This window comes from Bos javanicus, chromosome 17 (assembly GCF_032452875.1).
Source record: "Bos javanicus breed banteng chromosome 17, ARS-OSU_banteng_1.0, whole genome shotgun sequence".
Taxonomy (NCBI): domain Eukaryota; kingdom Metazoa; phylum Chordata; class Mammalia; order Artiodactyla; family Bovidae; genus Bos; species Bos javanicus.
Genome location: NC_083884.1, coordinates 63,310,101 through 63,328,478, shown reverse-complemented (window position 1 = coordinate 63,328,478; position 18,378 = coordinate 63,310,101). Strand labels below are relative to the sequence as shown.

The 18,378-nt window shown below is 46.5% G+C and overlaps 1 protein-coding gene across 1 annotated transcript; it reads right to left on the bottom strand.

Moving 5' to 3' along the window:
* Nucleotides 1-638: 638 nt before the first annotated feature.
* LOC133228942 (cytochrome c oxidase subunit 6A1, mitochondrial) lies at nt 639-2,531 on the bottom strand. Its single transcript, XM_061385043.1, has 3 exons — nt 2,387-2,531; nt 2,098-2,240; nt 639-932 (listed from the first exon to the last, which is right to left on the bottom strand). Exons 1-3 carry the CDS (start codon nt 2,487-2,489, stop codon nt 849-851), a joined length of 330 nt encoding a protein of 109 aa, XP_061241027.1. The 5' UTR covers nt 2,490-2,531; the 3' UTR covers nt 639-848.
* Nucleotides 2,532-18,378: the final 15,847 nt, after the last annotated feature.

Sequence of the window (18,378 nt, the reverse complement as noted above, 5' to 3'; positions counted from 1 at the left end):
CCTTGAGAATAAAACAAATTTTACTGTAATTGCTGCTGAGGGAATACTTTTTTTCTGATTGTTCCTCATGCTATTTTTACTTTATCCTGCCCATAAAATGACCAACTATCTGAGGCACTTCAAAGGTTTTAAATTTTGAAGAGGAAATCTTAATTGCTCTTTAAGGGTGATTTTGTAACTATTACTGACTGTTGTTTCTAATTCTTATGGCTACAGGAAATTTTTAATTCCAGAAACAAACAAAGCCAGTACTATATGCAAGAAGTGTCATACTGCCATACTGCCTTTATTTCTCCAGGTTATAACCCTTCTAGCCTGAAGGGAGCTGAGACAGGACCCAAGATGCGAACTTGGAGAAAACTGTTTGATTTTAGGGAGTATCCTTCAGCAAATGTCAGTGTCTTTGCCATCCAAAGTCTGCCAGGACCCAATTTTGACTGTTAATTAGCTCAATTTAGATCTTTGTTTTACCCACCCCAGGCACGAGAAACCAAGACCAGGCCTGTTACAAACACTGTTCTTCGGGAGGCCTGACCCGGACCTGAAACACTGTCAACAGTAGCACAGACTGTCACTGTACAAACAGGGAGAATATTAACACTAATTTCTGAGGGAAAAACAACCAAAGAATGCAACTCTCAGGTCATGACTAAATTATTTATTTAAGCCATCTCTTCCTGCTATAAGCAAAGGGATGGAAGATCAGTGAAATGGTCCTCAAGTGTAATGGTCATCACTGGATACAAGGTGGTGAGCTTAAGGTCCCGTATACTTTTCTGGTCCATGCGTGCAGAGTAATGGTCCAAACCAGTGCTCTGGTCCCCACTGGGTGGTGGTCCAGGTTCTCTTTATTCGTCTTCATAGCCGGTTGGAAGCGGGTTCACATGAGGGTTATGGAATAGGGTATGGTTACCATCTCCCCAGGGAAAGGGCTGTGGAGTGAAGACGGCAATTAGGCAGTTCCAGAAAACAGTCAGCACTGCCACGAACTGCTTAAAACAGAGCAAGTAGCAGGTAACACATAAAATGGAAATTCATCCTTTACATAACTGCCATGTTTCAGTGCTCCCGTAAGAGAGCTCTTATAAACTCCAGGGGAGCCTGTAAAGAGGACAGTAGGAAAGGCAAGCTCAAGTCCATTACTCATAAGCCTCTCCCTTGTAACTAAACCTCAGTGCTGTGTTTCTGGAAGTGCAGTCCTCCCATCACCTACATCAGAATGCTAGAGGCGGGTACAGGGGAGGAGATGCTGACTTCAATGCAGATTTCTGGACCTGAAACAAATCTCTGGATTGGAAACTGCAACATACCCTCAACTATTCTGCATGGTACTTTTGAAAAACATTGCTCCAGGGCAGTGATTTCCAACCCAGGATGATTCTGCCCTTGTGGAGACACAGGCCAGCATCTGGAGACATCTTGAAGAGGAGGTACCACTACCACTTAGTGGTTAGAAGTCAAGGATGCTGCTAATATCCTGTAACTCACAGGACTGCCCTTTGCCCCAACAAGAATTATCCAGCCCCAGATGTCAATGGTACCGAGGTTAAGACATTTCGCTGTATGTATGCCTTCTAATTCTACCGTACAAGGGTGGCAGTGGCGCTGAGACTCATCAATTCTTTCGGAATTTAAGAATCCAGCTTAATTTTCCACTTGGGCTAAGTGATAGTAGTTAAATATCTACATCAAGAGTCAAAAAATGACACAGTCGGGGTGGTAACTAGCACAGGGGTGAAGATTAGAAGCTGTCAATCTCTTCGTTATGCAGCTAGTAGCTGTCAGATGCCCAGGTTTTAGAGAGGTGAACCGCCTTCCGACTCTCCCAGCTTAAGGTAATTTCACAAACCTCCAAGTTTTGTACAACCGACAACTGTTAACAGCATCAGAAGTTAAACGATGGGATGACTCAGAAAAAACCGAAGGGCACTTGTTGTATGACCTTGAAAAAGAAAACTCAGGCCTGGCCGGAGAAAATAAAAATGTGTTTGGGAGGATTAAATGAGAAACTGTGCACGCCCGGCACCCACCGTTTTAGAGAATTAAGAACTTGGACTAGGGCATTTGGGGAAAGGCGAAGAGACTGCAAGGGGGTACCTTGGACCTGATGCGGAGATGGGGATAGGCCACGAACTCGGGTTTCTCCTCCTCTCCGTGGTGCGACTTCAGGAAGACATTCAGCATGCTCACTCCCACCCCAGGGAGCGCCACGAAGTAGGTGAGGGCCTTCCACATGCGAGCTGCAGAGGGGGCACGACCGCTCAAGCCGGGCGAGGAGCCGCCCGCGTCTCACCTCCCTCCCCCAAGTCCTCAAACCAAGGTCAAAACCCCGCCGCTCTTCTCTTCAGCAGACCAGAGGCCCGCCCCGCGACCCCGGTCCCAGTACCTGAGCCCTCCTCGCCATGGGCGCCACTGGACATACACCGACTCAGCTGCAGCCGGGAACGACCCAGCAACCCAAAAACCCGAGATCCAGCTGCCGCCGCCATCTTCGACCTGAGTCCCCCGCCGCGCCGGAAGCGGAAATAGAATGTTGCCTGTGGAGGGTGGGACCACAACCTCAAAAGGAAGTTCCTATTGGGCGGTACCTTTTCCGCGGAGGCTGCGCATTGTAGTGTGAAAGCTCGGAGCCGCGGAAGCCAGAGGGAGCATGCGCTCAGCAAGCCTGTGTGCATGCTGCTGCTGCTGCTGCTGCTGCTGCTGCTGCTGCTGCTGCTGCTGCTGCTGCTGCTGCTGCTGCTGCTGCTGCTGCTGCTGCTGCTGCTGCTGCTGCTGCGTCGCTTCAGTCGTGTCTGCTGCTGCTGCTGCTAAGTCGCTTCAGTCGTGTCCGAAACGTCTGGCAGCCCACCAGGTTCCCCTGTCCCTGGGATTCTCCAGGCAAGAACACTGGAGTGGGGTGCCATTGCCTTCTCCTCCTGTGTGCATACCTTGTTCCTAAGGTCAGCACCGCGGTGAAGTTAAGCGCGTAAAAAAAAAGGTTTGTGGAAGGACATCCTGGCATCCAGGGTCGCTCCCTTCGTTGGAGTCCGTGCGCATCAACAGGTTCCGAGCACAAATCTCCTATCTAAAATGCTTTTTCCCTCCTCATCCTCTGTCTCTGCGTTATTTTTTTTTTCAAGACACCAAGACATAATAATTGTCATCATTATTATTTTGTAGGCATCACACAGCTTATAATCTGTCAGGGGAAACAAAAGATTTTGCCACTGCAGCATCCTCAAACTCTGGGATCGTGCCTGGCAAGTAACAGGTGCTTAACACAAATATGTTGAATAAATGAATAGCAACGGGAAACAATTGACATCTCTTACACTTTATCTCCGGAGAAGGCAATGGCACCCCACTCCAGTACTCTTGCCTGGAAAATCCCATGGACGGAGGAGTCTGGTAGGCTGCAGTCCATGGGGTCACTAAGAGTCGGACACGATTGAGCGACTTCACTTTCACTTTTCATTTTCATGCATTGGAGAAGGAAATGGCAACCCACTCCAGTGTTCTTGCCTGGAGAATCCCAGGGACGGGGGAGCCTGGTGGGCTGTCTATGGGGTCGCACAGAGTCACACACGACTGAAGTGACTTAGCCACAGCCACATACTTTATCTCTGCAATTCTTTCCTACCCTTCTTTCTTCTTCTTCTACTCATCTAAAAACAGTTTTTAAAATAAAAGTTAAAAAATAGATGCGTAAGAGAGACTTCCTTGGTGGTCCAGTGGTTAAGACTCCACCCTCCCAATACAGGGGGCTCAGGTTCCATCCCTCCTCAGGGAGCTAGATCTAGCATGTGGCAACTAAGACCCAGCGAAGCCAAATAAAAATAAATAAACAAAATCTTAAAAATAGATACATAAGGTAAAATAAAAGTAAACTTCTTGACCATAGGTTCCTTTAAAAATATGATGAAAGCTCTGAATCCTTTCCTCAAATGAAATATTAATACAGCTTCTCAGCACACACAGTTTAAGCACACAATGAGAGGGGAAGAAGGTAGAGTGCACCCAGAGACCCCCTAAGAGTCCTGTGCTCCAAATTAAGAACCCCTACTTAGAGGAATAAACAGAGAATCTGGTGTGGGTAGACTGGATTCATATTTTGTTCCCATCCCTCACAGCCTGTATGACCTTGAGCAAGTCAGATAAACGCATCCTGCAGTTTCATGAAAACAAAAACAGGGTCATATTACCAGAGCTTCTCAACCTGATCTTTCTTTCTCTGGGTAGCCTGGGTTTTTGCATGTTATGGTGAAATTAGAATTGTCAAATCTCTAGGCATCATCGAACAGAGTTAAAGGGTCTGTGAAGCCCTACAGCGTAGCCATGGAAAGGATCTGAGCTCAAGGATCAGGAAATCCTGGGTTCAAATCTGGTCTGCCCTCAGCTGTTCCTCTTCTCTAAAGTGGGAATGTAATATGCACTTAACTCATTTATCTGACAAACAGTAATTTAAGACACAGCTCCACCTGGAGAAGTTACTCACCCTCCATTCATAGTCATGATGGTTAATTTAGTAAATATTAACTACAGTGGCTACCGTGTGCCAGGTGTACACAGTAGTGTGCAAGAGCTGGAAGAGCTCTCATGCAATTTACAATTCAGTGCTAGAGACAGGATTAAGCAAAAAATACCCAATGCCCGGGATATGTTAAAAATTCAACAAATGTTTATTTTCCCATAGGACTTTAATACATCTTGCAGGGTGGTACTGCTAAGTAAGGATTGTAATATGTTTGGAACACAGTACCTTCTCAGGCATGATACCTATGATATTCTTGCCAAGTATGCTCAGCATTTGCAAAGCCTTGGGTGACTGAGTTTAGACAGTCCAGGAAACCAAAGTCATCAATACAACAAATAGCTAATATTTACTGAGCATTTACTTCATGCTCACATCTATGACAAGCACTTTGCATAAATTGTCTTCCCCACCTCAGAAAATGGTGACTTGGTTCCTCAAGTGAAACACTTTGGAATCATCTTTGATCACTCTCTTCTCTCTCTGTCTCTCATGTGGGATCCAATTCCCTGACCACTGAAATCGAATCCATGCCCCCTGCTGTGGAAGCACAGAGTCTTCACCACTGGACCCCCAGGGAAGTCCCCCCCGTACATTTTATTTTATTGTACTTTATTATTTTTTTTTATACACACAATTCTTACTCAGAATCTGACCATTTCTTACCACATACTGCTCCCAATCTGATCAAAGGTGTTAGCTCTCACCTGGACAATTGCAAAGCCTCCTGACTGGTCTCCTTGCTTCCTGGCCCTTTCACAGTCTATTCTTAGAGAACAGCTAGGGGAATCCTCTAACACTGGTCATCTTCCTCCTCTGCTCAAAATCCTCAGTGGTTCCCATCTCACTCAGTAAATGCCAAAGTCCCGAGAGTGGGCTGCCAGATCCCACACACCGTGTCCCCAGCCGCCCCACTGACACCATCTAGTCTACCTGCCCCCTTGCCCACTTCACGCCAGCAACACTGACCCTCCTGCCTTTCTGTGAACGTGCCAGGCATGCCTCTGACTCAGGACTTTTGCACACGCTCATCTCTCTGCCTGGAAGAGTTTCCCCCCAGGTAGCGGCATGAATTGTTTCCTTATTTCACTCAGGGGTTGTCTTAGAAGTCATCTCTTATCAGGAAGGCCTTCCCAGGCCACCCTGAAGTGACGTAGCTCCTCCCCACCCTGACACTCTATCCTCCTTACTGTGCCTTAGCTATCTTTGTGGCACTTCCCACCATCTGCTGTATTAAATATTTATTGGTTTATGGTCTGCCTGGGGCAGAGACTATGATTTGCTCACTGGTGTGACCACTTGGCCCATTATAGGACCTCGCTGAATGTACATTAATCCCAACCATGAACCTGTGGTGGTTTAGTTGCTCGGTCATGTCCACCTCTTTGCAACCCCATGGACTGTAGCCCCGCCAACCTCCCCTGTCCATAGGATTCTCCAGGCAAGAATACTGAAGTGAGTTGCAATTTCCTTCTCCAGGGGATCTTCCCCACCCAGGTATCGAACTCAGGTCTCTTGCGTTGCAGGCAGAGTCGTTACCGACTGAGCTATGAACCTGTGAACTAGATACTATTCTCCCCTTACTTTTCAGATAAGAAAACAGACTTGAAGTTGTGAGGATATTGCCCAAGATCCCCAAGCTTTAGGCAGTTGGTGGACCCAGGTAGTGTGGGACTCAAGTTCTTCTTTTTTAAAAAAAATTTAAAAAATTAATTTAATTTTGGCTGTGCTGGGTCTTTGCTGCTGTGAGAGTTCTCTAGTTTCGATGAGGGCTTTTCGCTGCAGTGGCTTCTCTTGTTGCAGAGCACAGGTTCTAGAGCATGCAGGCTCAGTAGCTGTGGTGTACAGGCTTGGTTGCTCTGCAGAACGTGGAATCTTCCCCAACTAGGAACAGAACCCATGCCCTCTGCATTGGCAGGCGGATTCTTAACCACTGGACCACCAGGAAAGTCCGTCAAGTCAGTTTTTTTAACCTCAAAGCCATGCAGACTTTGCTGTAGGTAGAACGACACCAACTTCGAGAGGTCACCCTGTCGAGCTCATGCTAGTCTGATGCTCTGAACAGGGATGAACAAGGAAAAAAAAAAAAGAGCTACATAATTTCTGATCTCAGTAGGTTTGGAAAGAAAAATATTTCAAATCATGGGTCCTCGAGAATGAATGGAACCATCAGATGTGTTTTCTAGGTGCTGAGCTGGAAGTTCCCACCTTGTGCTGCCTCTCACAGTGACCCCCAGGGCATCTGGCCTCTCTGTGAGGGAGTCTCCCCAAGGCCATGGCCAGCCAGGCCTGGATTTGACGTCATCTTCTCTGGCAGCTGGTGATGTTTACACTCATGCTGAAGCCACTACGGTCTCTGGCGCTCTATTTCCTTGAAATAGAGAGCTGGCAGGCAGGCACCTCAATCCTGGAGCCAGCTGCTGGTGGGGTAATTGGAGGAAGGCTGGGGGAGGCTGCCTAGCCAAGGACAGGGCTTGCTTAGGGGAAAGCTTATCTGGGGCATCCTGCCTGCTACTTCTCTTGTGGTTTCTCCCAGCTAAGAGTTCCTCCAGTTCCTGGACCAATAAATATTCGTCTGCCAAGAGATAACTGCTGTGTCTTAATTAAGTGTTCACTTATTGTTCATTATTATTTTTGCTATGATCATGGTTAAGGGTATAGGTTCTATGGAATCAGAGCAGAGGGGCCTGGACTATGCAGAAGGCATGAAGTATTTTTCCAAGTATGTTGCAGGGGAGGTTGGGGTGCAGTGACCACCACTTCCATCATCTGAATAACTTGTCTGAGCTGCTCAGCATCATTAATTCATTTAATGTGGAATCTCAACTACGTCCTTGGACTGGGGCGACAGCAGTGACCTTATGGAACACACAGACTAGAGGGAGAGACTGACAAATAAGCAGTTACTACTGTCAGTGTGATAGGTTTCTTCAATGGAAGGCTGTCCAGCATGAACCTTGGTACAAGTTCAAGTCTCAGATCAGCTACTTAGCTATGAAATCATGGGAGGTGAATTCATCTGCCTAAGTTTGACAACCCTTGAAGTGACTGACCCAGGATTCAAATCCAAGAAGTCTGGCCTCACCTCTCTTTGTGCCTCAATTTCCTCATCTGTAAAATGGGGATAATAATAGTAGCAACCCCATAGGAGTCCTGCAGGCTATGCTGAGTTAGGATTTTATCCAAAAGGTACTGAAGAGACTTTGGGTTTTGGGGGCCACACAGCCTGTGGGATTTTAGTTCCCTGACCAGGGATTAAACTCTCAACCTCAGCACAGAATCCTAACCACTGGACCACTAGTAAATTCCCTGAGAAGACTTGCTTTTGAGCAAGGAGAGAGATACTCAACTTTGCACCTGAGGCTTTGCACAGGCTGGCCGCTCCTGGCTAGAAATGCCCTTCCTGACTTGTTGTCCATCTTTGTCTGCATACTCCCCTCAGCCTTCACCTCCTACAGGAAGCCTTTCCTGGTTACACCAAGCCTTGGGCCTCTGGTCCCCTAGCAAGGTTTAAGCTCACTGAACTGTATTTGAGAACTATTCCATCTCATTTCCACTCTGAGCTCCAGATCGCCCCTCCCCCCACCCTTTTCTAAGATTCCCCTGAAATGCTACACAGAACAGTCATAACAAAATGGTCAAGAACTCAGTTTCTCAGTCAAAGCTGGATTAAAATCCTGGCTTTGCTGCTTTTGTTGGACAAACCCCTTCATCTTTCTGGGACTCAGTTCCCTCATCTGCAGAACAGGGAGAATCATAGTATATGTTCACCTAATAGGATGGCTGGGAGGACTGAAAGTGATGGTGTGTGTACAAGCACTTAGCATCTTGTTTAACAAATAGCAACTTGTGTTATATTATTATTAATCATCTACTATTACATTGGGATTGCCTCATAGCCCCAGTAAAGAAACTGCCTGCCATGCAGGAGACTGGGTTCAGTTCCTGCGTTGGGAAGATCCCCTGGAGAAGGGAATGGCAACCCACTCCAGTATTCTTGCCTGGAGAATCCCATGGACAGAGGAGCCTGGCGGGCTACAGTCCATGGGGTCACAAGAGTCGGACACAACTTAGCAACTAAACCACCACCACTGTTACATTAAGTTAAAAACAGAACCAGTGTCTGGTCTGTGAAATATATCTTAATAAAGCTGTTAAACACAACAAAGCAGGCTACAGAGTATGGTGAAATGTGTGTTTCCATTTTTGTAAAATGCATGGGAAAAATGCTATAAGAGTTATGTTGTTGTTCAGTCGCTCAGTCCTGTCTGACTTCGTTATCCCATGGACTGCAGCACGCCAGGCTTCCCTGTCTTCACCATCTCCTGGAGCTTGTTCAAACTCAAGTCCATTGAGTCGGTTATGCCATCTGATCCTCTGTCGTCCCCTTCTCCTCCTGCCTTCAATCTTTCCCAGCATCAGGGTCTTTTTTAATGAGTCAGTTCTTCGCATCAGATGACCAAAGTATCAGAGCTTCAGCTTCAGCAGCAGTTCTTCCAATGGATATTCAGCGGTTGATAAGGATTATACTTACATGGTAAGAGAGGTATGTCTGTGTTTTAATTTTCTTTTAAAAAATTCTGCAATGAATATTTATTACTTGTGCTATGAAAACAAAGACTTTCACCAAAAAGCGACCATGAAGTTGCTCTCAGCACTTCTGTTGTTGGTATTCGTCCCATTAGACTGTAAGCCCCATGAGGGCAGGGATCCCTTCTGCCTGGCGCCGGAAAGGCGCGGAGTAATGGACGGAAAGGTGACCGGATAGATGGGGGCGGCTCTGGTACCCTCACCTGCAGTACCGCACTCTCCCTGTGGGTGGCAGGCTCCGCATGTGCGGGCGCCGCCCACGAGTCTGGCCAGAGAGGAGTCGCGCCTGAGACCTTCAACGTGGCTATCTGATCTCAGGGTCCTTGTAGGAGGGAGAGAGGCGGAATCTGCGAGAGGAATAGAGAGAGCCCAGATTCGGGGACTCCTTCTTAAGGCCTCGCCTCTGAGACGTCTCCAGCATCTTCCCCTGATTGAAACAAGGAAACGAAAACTTTACTTTGTAGAGAATGTCCCCTTACACCACCTCACCCCACAAGGAGAGGCAGAGAGGAGAAACTGAAAGGTCCCCGGACCTGGAAGAGAAAGAAAGTGGTCCTCCCTGAAGATCGTCATCCTCACAACTCATAACTCACGGCCTGCTGCGCCTAGCAGTGGACTAATTGCCCCCACCCAGTAGCTCTTTGATCTTAGAAGAGAGGTGTGCTAGTCTCCCATTTTGCAGACAAGGGTCATTGCGCCTTAGAGAGGTAGTGCTTGCTTAGAGAAGCGGATCGCTGCTGAGTCGGATTCCAGCCCCATTTCTTATCTCTGCCTCCCTACCTCCCTCCACTCCCCCCATCCTGTGTCAAACTGAGACATCCTTGGAGAGGGTGTATTCCAAACTAAATTACATTAAAAAAAATACTAATAGCATTTGTTTAACCTACCCTTCCTATGGTACTGGCACTCATCATATATTATCTCATTTAATCCTTCCAACAACCCTTTGAAGTAAGAATTATTATTATCCCCATTTTACCTATGAGGAAATTGAGCCTCAGAGAAGCAAATACTGACAAATCTAGAGAGCAAGTGGGACAGAGCCATGATTCAAAGGTATGGCTGTCTGACCCCAAAGTCTTTGCGTTTTAGCAGTACATGTTTTTCCTTCGTAATTAAGTATAAGGGGCTTCCCTGGTGACCCAGTCCTAAAGAGTCCACCTGCCAATGCAGGAGACACGAATTTGATCCCTGGTCTGGGAAGATCCCACATGCCTCGGAACAATTAAGCCTGTGCACCACCACTGCTGAGGCTGCGCTCTAGAGCCTGGGAGCTCTAACTTTTGAAGCCCCAACACCCTAGAGCCTGTGCTCCACAAAAGAGAAGCCACTGCAATGAGAAGCCTGTACACAACAACTAAAGAGTAGCCCCTACTCACCCCCGCTAGAAAAAAGCCGGAGCAGCAAAGAAGACCCAGCACACCCTAAATAAATATATTAATTAAATTATTTTTAAACTATATTAAGTATTCAAGTATTGAATACATACATCTATACAGTACAAATTACAAAATAGTTGTAATAATAATGATTTAAAAGCCTCCCCCATTCCTGTTCTCCACCTACCCAGTTTCACTACAAAGAAGGTCATCATACTAGAGATTTCTGATGATCCTTCTAGAGATATTTGATACGTAGACAAACACCTATATTACTGCCTCTCACATACTCATCAATGACTTCCTAAAATTTAAGAAGGACTGAGTCTTCTTCTTCTAGAACAGGATATAATTTCTCTTCACTGACTCCTTGGATTGGCATGCAGGGCCTCCCAAGGGCACCTCCACCGCACTCTATGCGTCACCCACACAGGTCTCCAAGCTCCGCATCACGTTGCCATCTCCCCAGCCTCCTAGTCTCTAGCCTCCCTCCAACAGCTCCATTTATTGGGATCTTTTTCTCTTTGAGTCTCCCCAGCCAGAATCTACCCGCCTCCCGGACCCCAGAGGCCCCGCCAGCCTCTCTTAGCATATTTCATTGTACAGTGATGGTGTATCCCACAGGACCTTGGAGGTCAGAGTGAGGCACTGGGTTTTATCCTAATCGAACAGGAAGCCGTTGAAGGGTTGCAGAGAGGAGAGGTCTAGTCAGATTGGCCCTTTAGAAGGGTCATCCCAGCTGCTCTGTGGGGAACAGATTGGAGGCGGTGAACCTGTAAGGGGACAGAGCAGCCCTCATGCTAATGCAATAGTCCAGTGGAGAGACAACAGTGGCTGTGACAAAACAGGGATGGAGAACATTCGACAGACATTTCCTCTTGCTGGTTGATTGGTTGTGAAAATGAAAGAGGAGACCATGAGAAAGATGGTACAAGGGACCCCTAAAATGAATAATCCAGTAATGGGTGTTTGTCTCCGTCCCTGCCTTTCTTACTGGATTACTCATTTTAGGGGTCCCTCGTCATTGGGTAGCTGGCCTTATAATGGCACCACCATCCATCCACTCCCCAAGCTAGCAAACTAGGAGTCCATCTGTCTTCCAAAGGACCATCACTGCTTCTGGCCACCATATTCACTAAGGACACCTCAGTCATCATCTGAGCTAACCTTCTTTCTGTTTATGAAATATGGCAAGTCCCTCCCAACCTCAGGGCCTTGGCCCATGTTGTTCCCTCTGCCAGGAATTCTCTTCCCACTCCTTGTCTTGATAACTTTTAAGCATCTGGGGAGCTTCATAAGAGGAGGGACCTTGTCCACTTCGCTTACTCCTGTATCCCAGCACCGAACCCAGTGCCTGACATAAACCAGGTGCTTGCTTAATCAATATATATTTTTTAATGAAATGATTCTGCTTGTTACATTTTGATACAAAATTTGGACTCTACCATGCAAAATGGGTCAGGAAGATCTCCTGGAAAAAGGAATGGCAACCCACTCCAGTATTCTTGTCTGGAGAATTGCATGGGCAGACCACATGATGGTAAAAAGTCAGACACGACTCAACAACTAACACTTTCCCTTTCATGCAATATAACACCTTGTCTTTGTTTTTATCTAAGGATTTGGTACACCCCATAGTTATAGCCTAAACTGCACCCAGACAGTCAGCCTCTGTTTGCATTTCCCATGCCAGGCTGCCCAGTAATAAATACTGCTGCTGCTGCTGCTGCTAAGTCACTTCAGTCGTGTCTGACTCTGTGCAACCCCATGGATGGCAGCCCACCAGGCTCCCCCGTCCCCGGGATTCTCCAGGCAAGAATACTGGAGTGGGTTGCCATTTCCTCCTCCAATGTATGAACGTGAAAAGTGAAAGTGAAGTCACTCAGTCGTGTCCGACTCTTTGAGACCCCATGGACTAAAGCCCACCAGGCTCCTCCATCCATGGGATTTTCCAGGCAAGAGTACTGGAGTGGGGTGCCATTGCCTTCTCTGAGTAATAAATACTAACTGTTCTAAAATGTTTTTTTTTTTTTTTTACATTTAAGAGTTTTATTATTATTTTGCTGTTGTCTTATTCTGGTGACAAAAGAAAATATGTCAATTGTATAAACTGCAGGTAGAAATAAATTAGAAGGTACGAGTTCCCCGTGGGCCCTCCCTTTTAGAGCCACTGCTGATTTATTTTTTATCTTTTGGCCATGCTGAGTGGCATGTGGGATCTTAGTCTGCTCAGCCAGGGCTCTAACCCATGTCCCCCACGGTAATCGTGGAGTCTTAGCCACTGGACTGCCTGGGGAAGTCCCACCACTGCTGATTTAAATGGCACCTATATCTTGTTTCCATTCGTAGACTTTTCAGGGGAGGAAGAGGAGACTCACCGGCCTGCCTGTGAGCCTGATCTTGGAGGATCCCTTTCTCTTCTTAATTTCTAGCCCCCACCACACCCTGTAGTTGTTCATGCACATAGCATTGATCTTAACATTATACATCTTCTGTGTTAAAGTTGGCACACATTGGCACCAGTGACTCTGGTGAAGAGGAAGTCTGTTTAAATCTCATCTGAAATGGATTGAAGCCATTCTCAGGCTTCAATCAGGCTCCAGGTCTCCATTCAAATTTGTAAACATTGCATGAACAATTCCTGGGTCAAGTTGAACCCAGATTCAAATCTTGCCTCCAGCACTTCCTGTGTGCCCTTGGACAAGTCTTTTGCTTTCTCTGAGCCTCTTTTCTTCAGCTGGAAGATGACAACAGTAATGGTAGGATCACATTTCAGCTGTATTGGCTTTCTTTCCTTTTTTTTCTTTAATATTTAGGTATTGATTTGACTTTCCCAGGTCTTAGCTGTGGCACACAGGGTCTTTGATCTCTATTGAGGCATGCAGGAACTTTATTTGCAGCATGTGGGATCTAATTCCCTGATCATGGCTCGAACCGGGGCCCCCTGCGTTAGGAGGTCAGAGTCTTAGCTCCCGGATCACCAGGCAAGTCCCTGTATTGGCTTTCTTGTTCCTTGCACAAGCCAAATTCATCCCCACCTCTAGGCCTTCGCAAATGCTCTGCCCCCTGCCTGAAACCTTCTTCCCCCAACTTGTCATGTGGTTATGTCTCCCTTTATTCAAGGGGGAACCTTTTTGGAGAGAGCTTCCCTGGTTCCTCTCTCTAAAAGAGCACCTCTGTCTTTATAGCAAGTCTCATTTAAAAAAAAAAAAAATAGCTTTTGCTTCTTATTAATTACTCAGCATTTTCTGAGGTCCTGTTGTGTGCCAGGCATTTTTCTAAGCATTTCATAGGAAAATTCATTCCATTCTCAACATAACTCTTTGGAGACAGGTGGTACCATTGGTAGACTGCTTGGCTGGAGGAGGAAATGGAGGCATCAGAAAGTCGAGTCACACAGCTCGAGGACAGGTCATTAGAAAATGCCTGGGGACTCTGTGGCCCCAATGCAGGGGCCCAGCTTCCACCCCTGGTCAGGGAATGAGATCTCGCATGCTGCACCTAAGAGTCTGAATGATGAAACTAGGGACCTTGCAGGCCACAACCAAGACCCAGAGTAGCCAAATAAATCAATAAATAATAATTTTTTTTTAATGGATGGCAGGGGATTTGAGTCCAGGCTGACCAGGGCCAGAGTCCTACTTACCATTCACCTAATCTGAGTCATCAGTGGTGTCTAGGAGGGTTATTCAGAGCGGGAAGAGATCCAGTGCTTCTTCTGTGATAGGGTGGTTCTAAGCAGGTGTGCTCCAGGTCCCATTACAAAGGAATTCTGCTCCACCATTTATTACTGGGCACTAAGGACTCTAGATGGAAGGACTTAGTTCAAACAAACAAAGGCTTAGCATTGACAATGGAGGTGAAAATAGCATCCTGATTACAGGATGATATGGCTTCCGCCCACTATTAGTAGGCTGATAAGAGGCCTCTAATGTCCTGGGAGACTGGCCAGTCCTGGTTCTTTTCCACGCCCATTCTCTTCACTTGAGGTGCGTGTGATGAAGGGGCGTCGCTGGTGGTCAGTGGCTAAGACTCCGCTGGTGCTTCCAGTGCAAGGGGTTCGAATTCAACCCCGGTCGAGGAGCACACATGCAGTCCCATGTGACAAAAAAAATGCGATGAAGCACATACTTACACCTGGAAGACAGTCACCTCCTCTGCGGAGTCACCCCTGATTCCTCAGGCTGAGTCAGATGCCTCTTCCACCTTCCCAGAGCCTCCTGGTCACATTCTTCTGCTAAGCTGCTGTCCCCTTCCCTCCTCTCTCCTCTCACTACCCTCTCCCCAACTGTGAATTCTCTAAAGCCAGAGACTGTCTTTTTCCTTGCTGTGTCTCTTTCCCCTTCCTCTCGGTCTGTTCACTCCTACTCACCCTTCAGGTCTCATCTCAAAAGGTCACCTCTTCCAAGAAGCCTGCCCTGGTGACCTCCACAATCCAGAGAGACAATTTTCTCTGTGTAAGCATTGCTTGCTTGTCAAGTCCCCTCACCGTCGATCCAGGAGTTCCCGCATCTTGGTGTCTATGTCACCCTGGGGAAACTTCGTCAGATGTAGATTCTCAACTCCAACCTCAGAGAGTCTGATTCCAGGGACTGGAGCAGGGCCTGAGGATCTGCCGTGGGGTTGTTCACACCCTGAGTCTGGTGCTGTCAGAGGAAGGATGCAGTAAACGGGGCTGCTTGAAGGCAGGGACCATCGTTATCTGTCATGAGCCACACATTAGTCAGCCTGTGTCTGACACGTGCATGATGGTTGAATGAATGCTTGAAGGAATGAATGGTGGCCAGCATTCCTATGTTCTCCAAACACGACTTGATTTGGGCCTTGAAAAAGCCCTATGGGGCTTCCATCCTCTCCTGGAATGGGCGTGGGAAAGTGCTGAAATTCTGGTGTCCCCAGTGCCAAATTGGAAACCGGTGCCCTACTTCTCGGCCATACTCCCTGAGCAAGTTAATGAGTCCCTCTAAGCCTCAGTTTCTTCATCTGCAAAGTAGAAACAATAATAATAAGAGTGTTTGCATCATTATTTACAGGGATGTGAAGAGATTAAATGAAGCAAGGGTGCTGGCCCAGAGTCAGTGTCTGAAGACTTCTGGATCCTGTTATTATTATCGCTGTTGTTTTTACTACAGCTATTAACATAAGAGCTAGCGGGGCTAGTTGTGACTGTTCAGTCTCTCAGTTATGTCCAACTCTTTGCGACCCCATGGGCTGAGCACACCAGGCTTCCCTGTCCCTTATTATCTCCCGGAGTTTGCTCAAATTCATGTCTATTGAGTAGGTAATGCCATCCAACCTCTGTCGTCCCCTTCTCCTGTCCTCAGTCTTTCCCACCATCAGAGTCTTTTCCAATGAGGGGCTTGAGGGACTTTAGATCCTCAAATTCAGGGGCTCCCTACTCAGGGTTCTATGGATTACCCTCTCCATAGTGGGGGTTGGGAATTCCCTGGCAGTCCAGTGATCAAGATTCTGGATTCTCACTGAAAAATGTGCCAGTTCAATCCCTGGTCCTGCACGGGGTGGGTAGGGGAGAGTGAATATACATATAAGGTGTGGGGGGTCAGGAGGGTATTCTATGAACATCTGGAAATGGAGTGCAAAATTTTCGATGCCTGCCCATTTCCTAAAAAGGACAATGTTAGCTTTTAACCATTTAAAGATGGGAAAGTGGGACTTCCTGGTGGTCCAGTGGTTAGGACTCCATGCTTTCACTGCCGAGCGATGGGTTTGATCCCTGTTGGGGGAACTTAGATCCCAAAGCTGCAAGCTGCCCCCCACCCCCACACACCAAAAAGAATAAAAAAATCAAGAACTGCATCATCCCCTCCCTCTTGTCTCCAATTTTAAAAAGTAATCTGTAAGTAGCATCTCTCATTCCATCTCATCAGATGAATAGTTGGTAAGTTTATTGAAAAATTCCATCAAAGCAGGAAATGATTAAAAAGAAAAAAAGGATATAGCCCTGAAATATTCCAATTTAAACACCTATGGCTGTATATTCATTCACCCATCTTTTGATGTAGGGCCAGAGCCTTTTCTTTGAGTTTGATCTGAGTTACCTGGTTGGCATTCCCCAACATCCTTCTTGCAGAAAACACTCCTCTGAGTTCTAGCTTGAGCTTCTTTAAGTCGATGTAGATCCTAAGGCCCTTGTCTAGATTTTTAGAATTGCATGGCCACCCAATAGTCTCTAGTTCTCCAGGCCACACTTAACTAACTCCCTTCAGGCCCCCCCGACCCCATCATCCCCCCATCCCCAGTCCCAGCCCCAGTGGTTTATGACAAAGTTTACTTTGTGCTTATATTATGTGGTCATGTGTGTCAAGCTGGGGCTTTGCTCCGTCTTTCTTTCTTTCTTTTTAAATTGACTGTATTTTCAGAGAGTTTTAGATTCATAGCAATATTATCAAGAGGTACAGAGATTTCTCATAGCCCTCCCCCCATCAACGATACATACATATTCAGCCTCCTCCGTTCTCAACATCCCCCACCAGAGTGGTACATTTGTTACAATGAATGGACCTGTATTAAAACATCATTATCACCCAGAGTCCACAGTTTACATTAGGGCTCACTCTGATGTGACGGTGTTGTACTGTCTATGAGTGTGGACACGTTTGTAATGACGCATGCCAACTAACTTTTAAAATGAATCTTTCCGAAGCATTCGACTGCATTTGGAGAAACATCAATTTTCTTTAAAAAAAAAAATTTATTTATTTATTTTTGGCTGTGCTGGGTCTTCGTTGCTGCAGGGGCTACTCTCTAGTTTTGTTGAGCAGGTTTCTCTTTGCGGTGATTTCTCTTATTGCTTCGCGTGGGGCTTTACTGTGGGTTGTGGCTCACAGACTTAGTTGCCCTGCACCATGTGGAATCTTCCTGGATCAGGAATCAAACCTGTGTCTCCTGCATTGGCAAGCAGATTCTTAACCACTGGACTACCAGGACAGTCCCAAGATCACTTTTCTTTTCCCATTCCTCTTTATCAGTCATATACAATTATGTGATTTAATAACAAGAGTAAATGACTGGAGAACCTACCCAGCTGACTTTTGGTAAGCCCAGCTGCATCCTTGTTAAGTCAGTGGGAGGAGTTAGAAGTTGGTTGTCCTAGAGACCAGTCCTCCAGCTGCTGTGGGCATCACATTGTTCTGGAGTTTACAGTAGGCAAGGTGAGTGATGGCTAATCCAGGAGCCAGCTCCAGTGAGTTGGGGGATTTTTGTTTTGGCTTCATCATGGCCTGTGGGATCTTAGTTCCCTGACCAGGGATTGAACTCAGGCCCCAGTAGTGAAAGCACTGAGTCCTGAACACTGGACACCTGGAAATTCCTCAGTAAGTTAGTTAATCCAGAGAGCCTCTACCATACAATCATGTATAACAAAAAGCTATCTCTCTGAGTAATTGGTGAAACCAGAACTAATCCTGTCCTTTCTGCTCATTTATATTTTCTAGTTATTTTTTGCAACTTTAAAACAGCTGATAAACAGATGATAGTTTTTTTTTTTTTTTTTTTGAGTTAATGAGGAATATCGGGTCATAGGTGCCAAGTGCCAAATAAATTATACTAGACTTCAAAGTCTTTGAGGATTTCCCCTGGTAGTCCAGTGGTTGGGAGTCTACCTGTCAACATAAAGGACACGGGTTTGATCCCTGATCTGAGAAGATCCCACATACTGCAGAGCAACTAAGCCCATGAGCTGCAACTACTGAGCTCTTGCCCCACAAGAGAAGCCACTGCAAGGAGAAGCCTGAGCACAGCAACAAAGACCCAAGAAAGCACAGCAACACAGCCAAAAATAAATTAAAAAACAAACCAAAACTCTTTGAATTGAGCCTAATGTAATAGGCTGGGCATGACATAACCTGCCTAATGGGGATAATGACAGTGGAGTAACCT

What these genes read in the sequence shown, in the direction of transcription:
- LOC133228942 (XM_061385043.1), bottom strand. Translation starts at nt 2,489, where the DNA reads ATGGCGGCGGCAGCTGGATCTCGGGTTTTTGGGTTGCTGGGTCGTTCC. An exon ending in CCATGGCGAGGAGGGCTCAG is followed by an intron (nt 2,241 to 2,386) that starts GTACTGGGACCG and finishes CCCCCTCTGCAG; the next exon opens with CTCGCATGTGGAAGGCCCTC. An exon ending in ATCTCCGCATCAGGTCCAAG is followed by an intron (nt 933 to 2,097) that starts GTACCCCCTTGC and finishes TTCACTCCACAG; the next exon opens with CCCTTTCCCTGGGGAGATGG.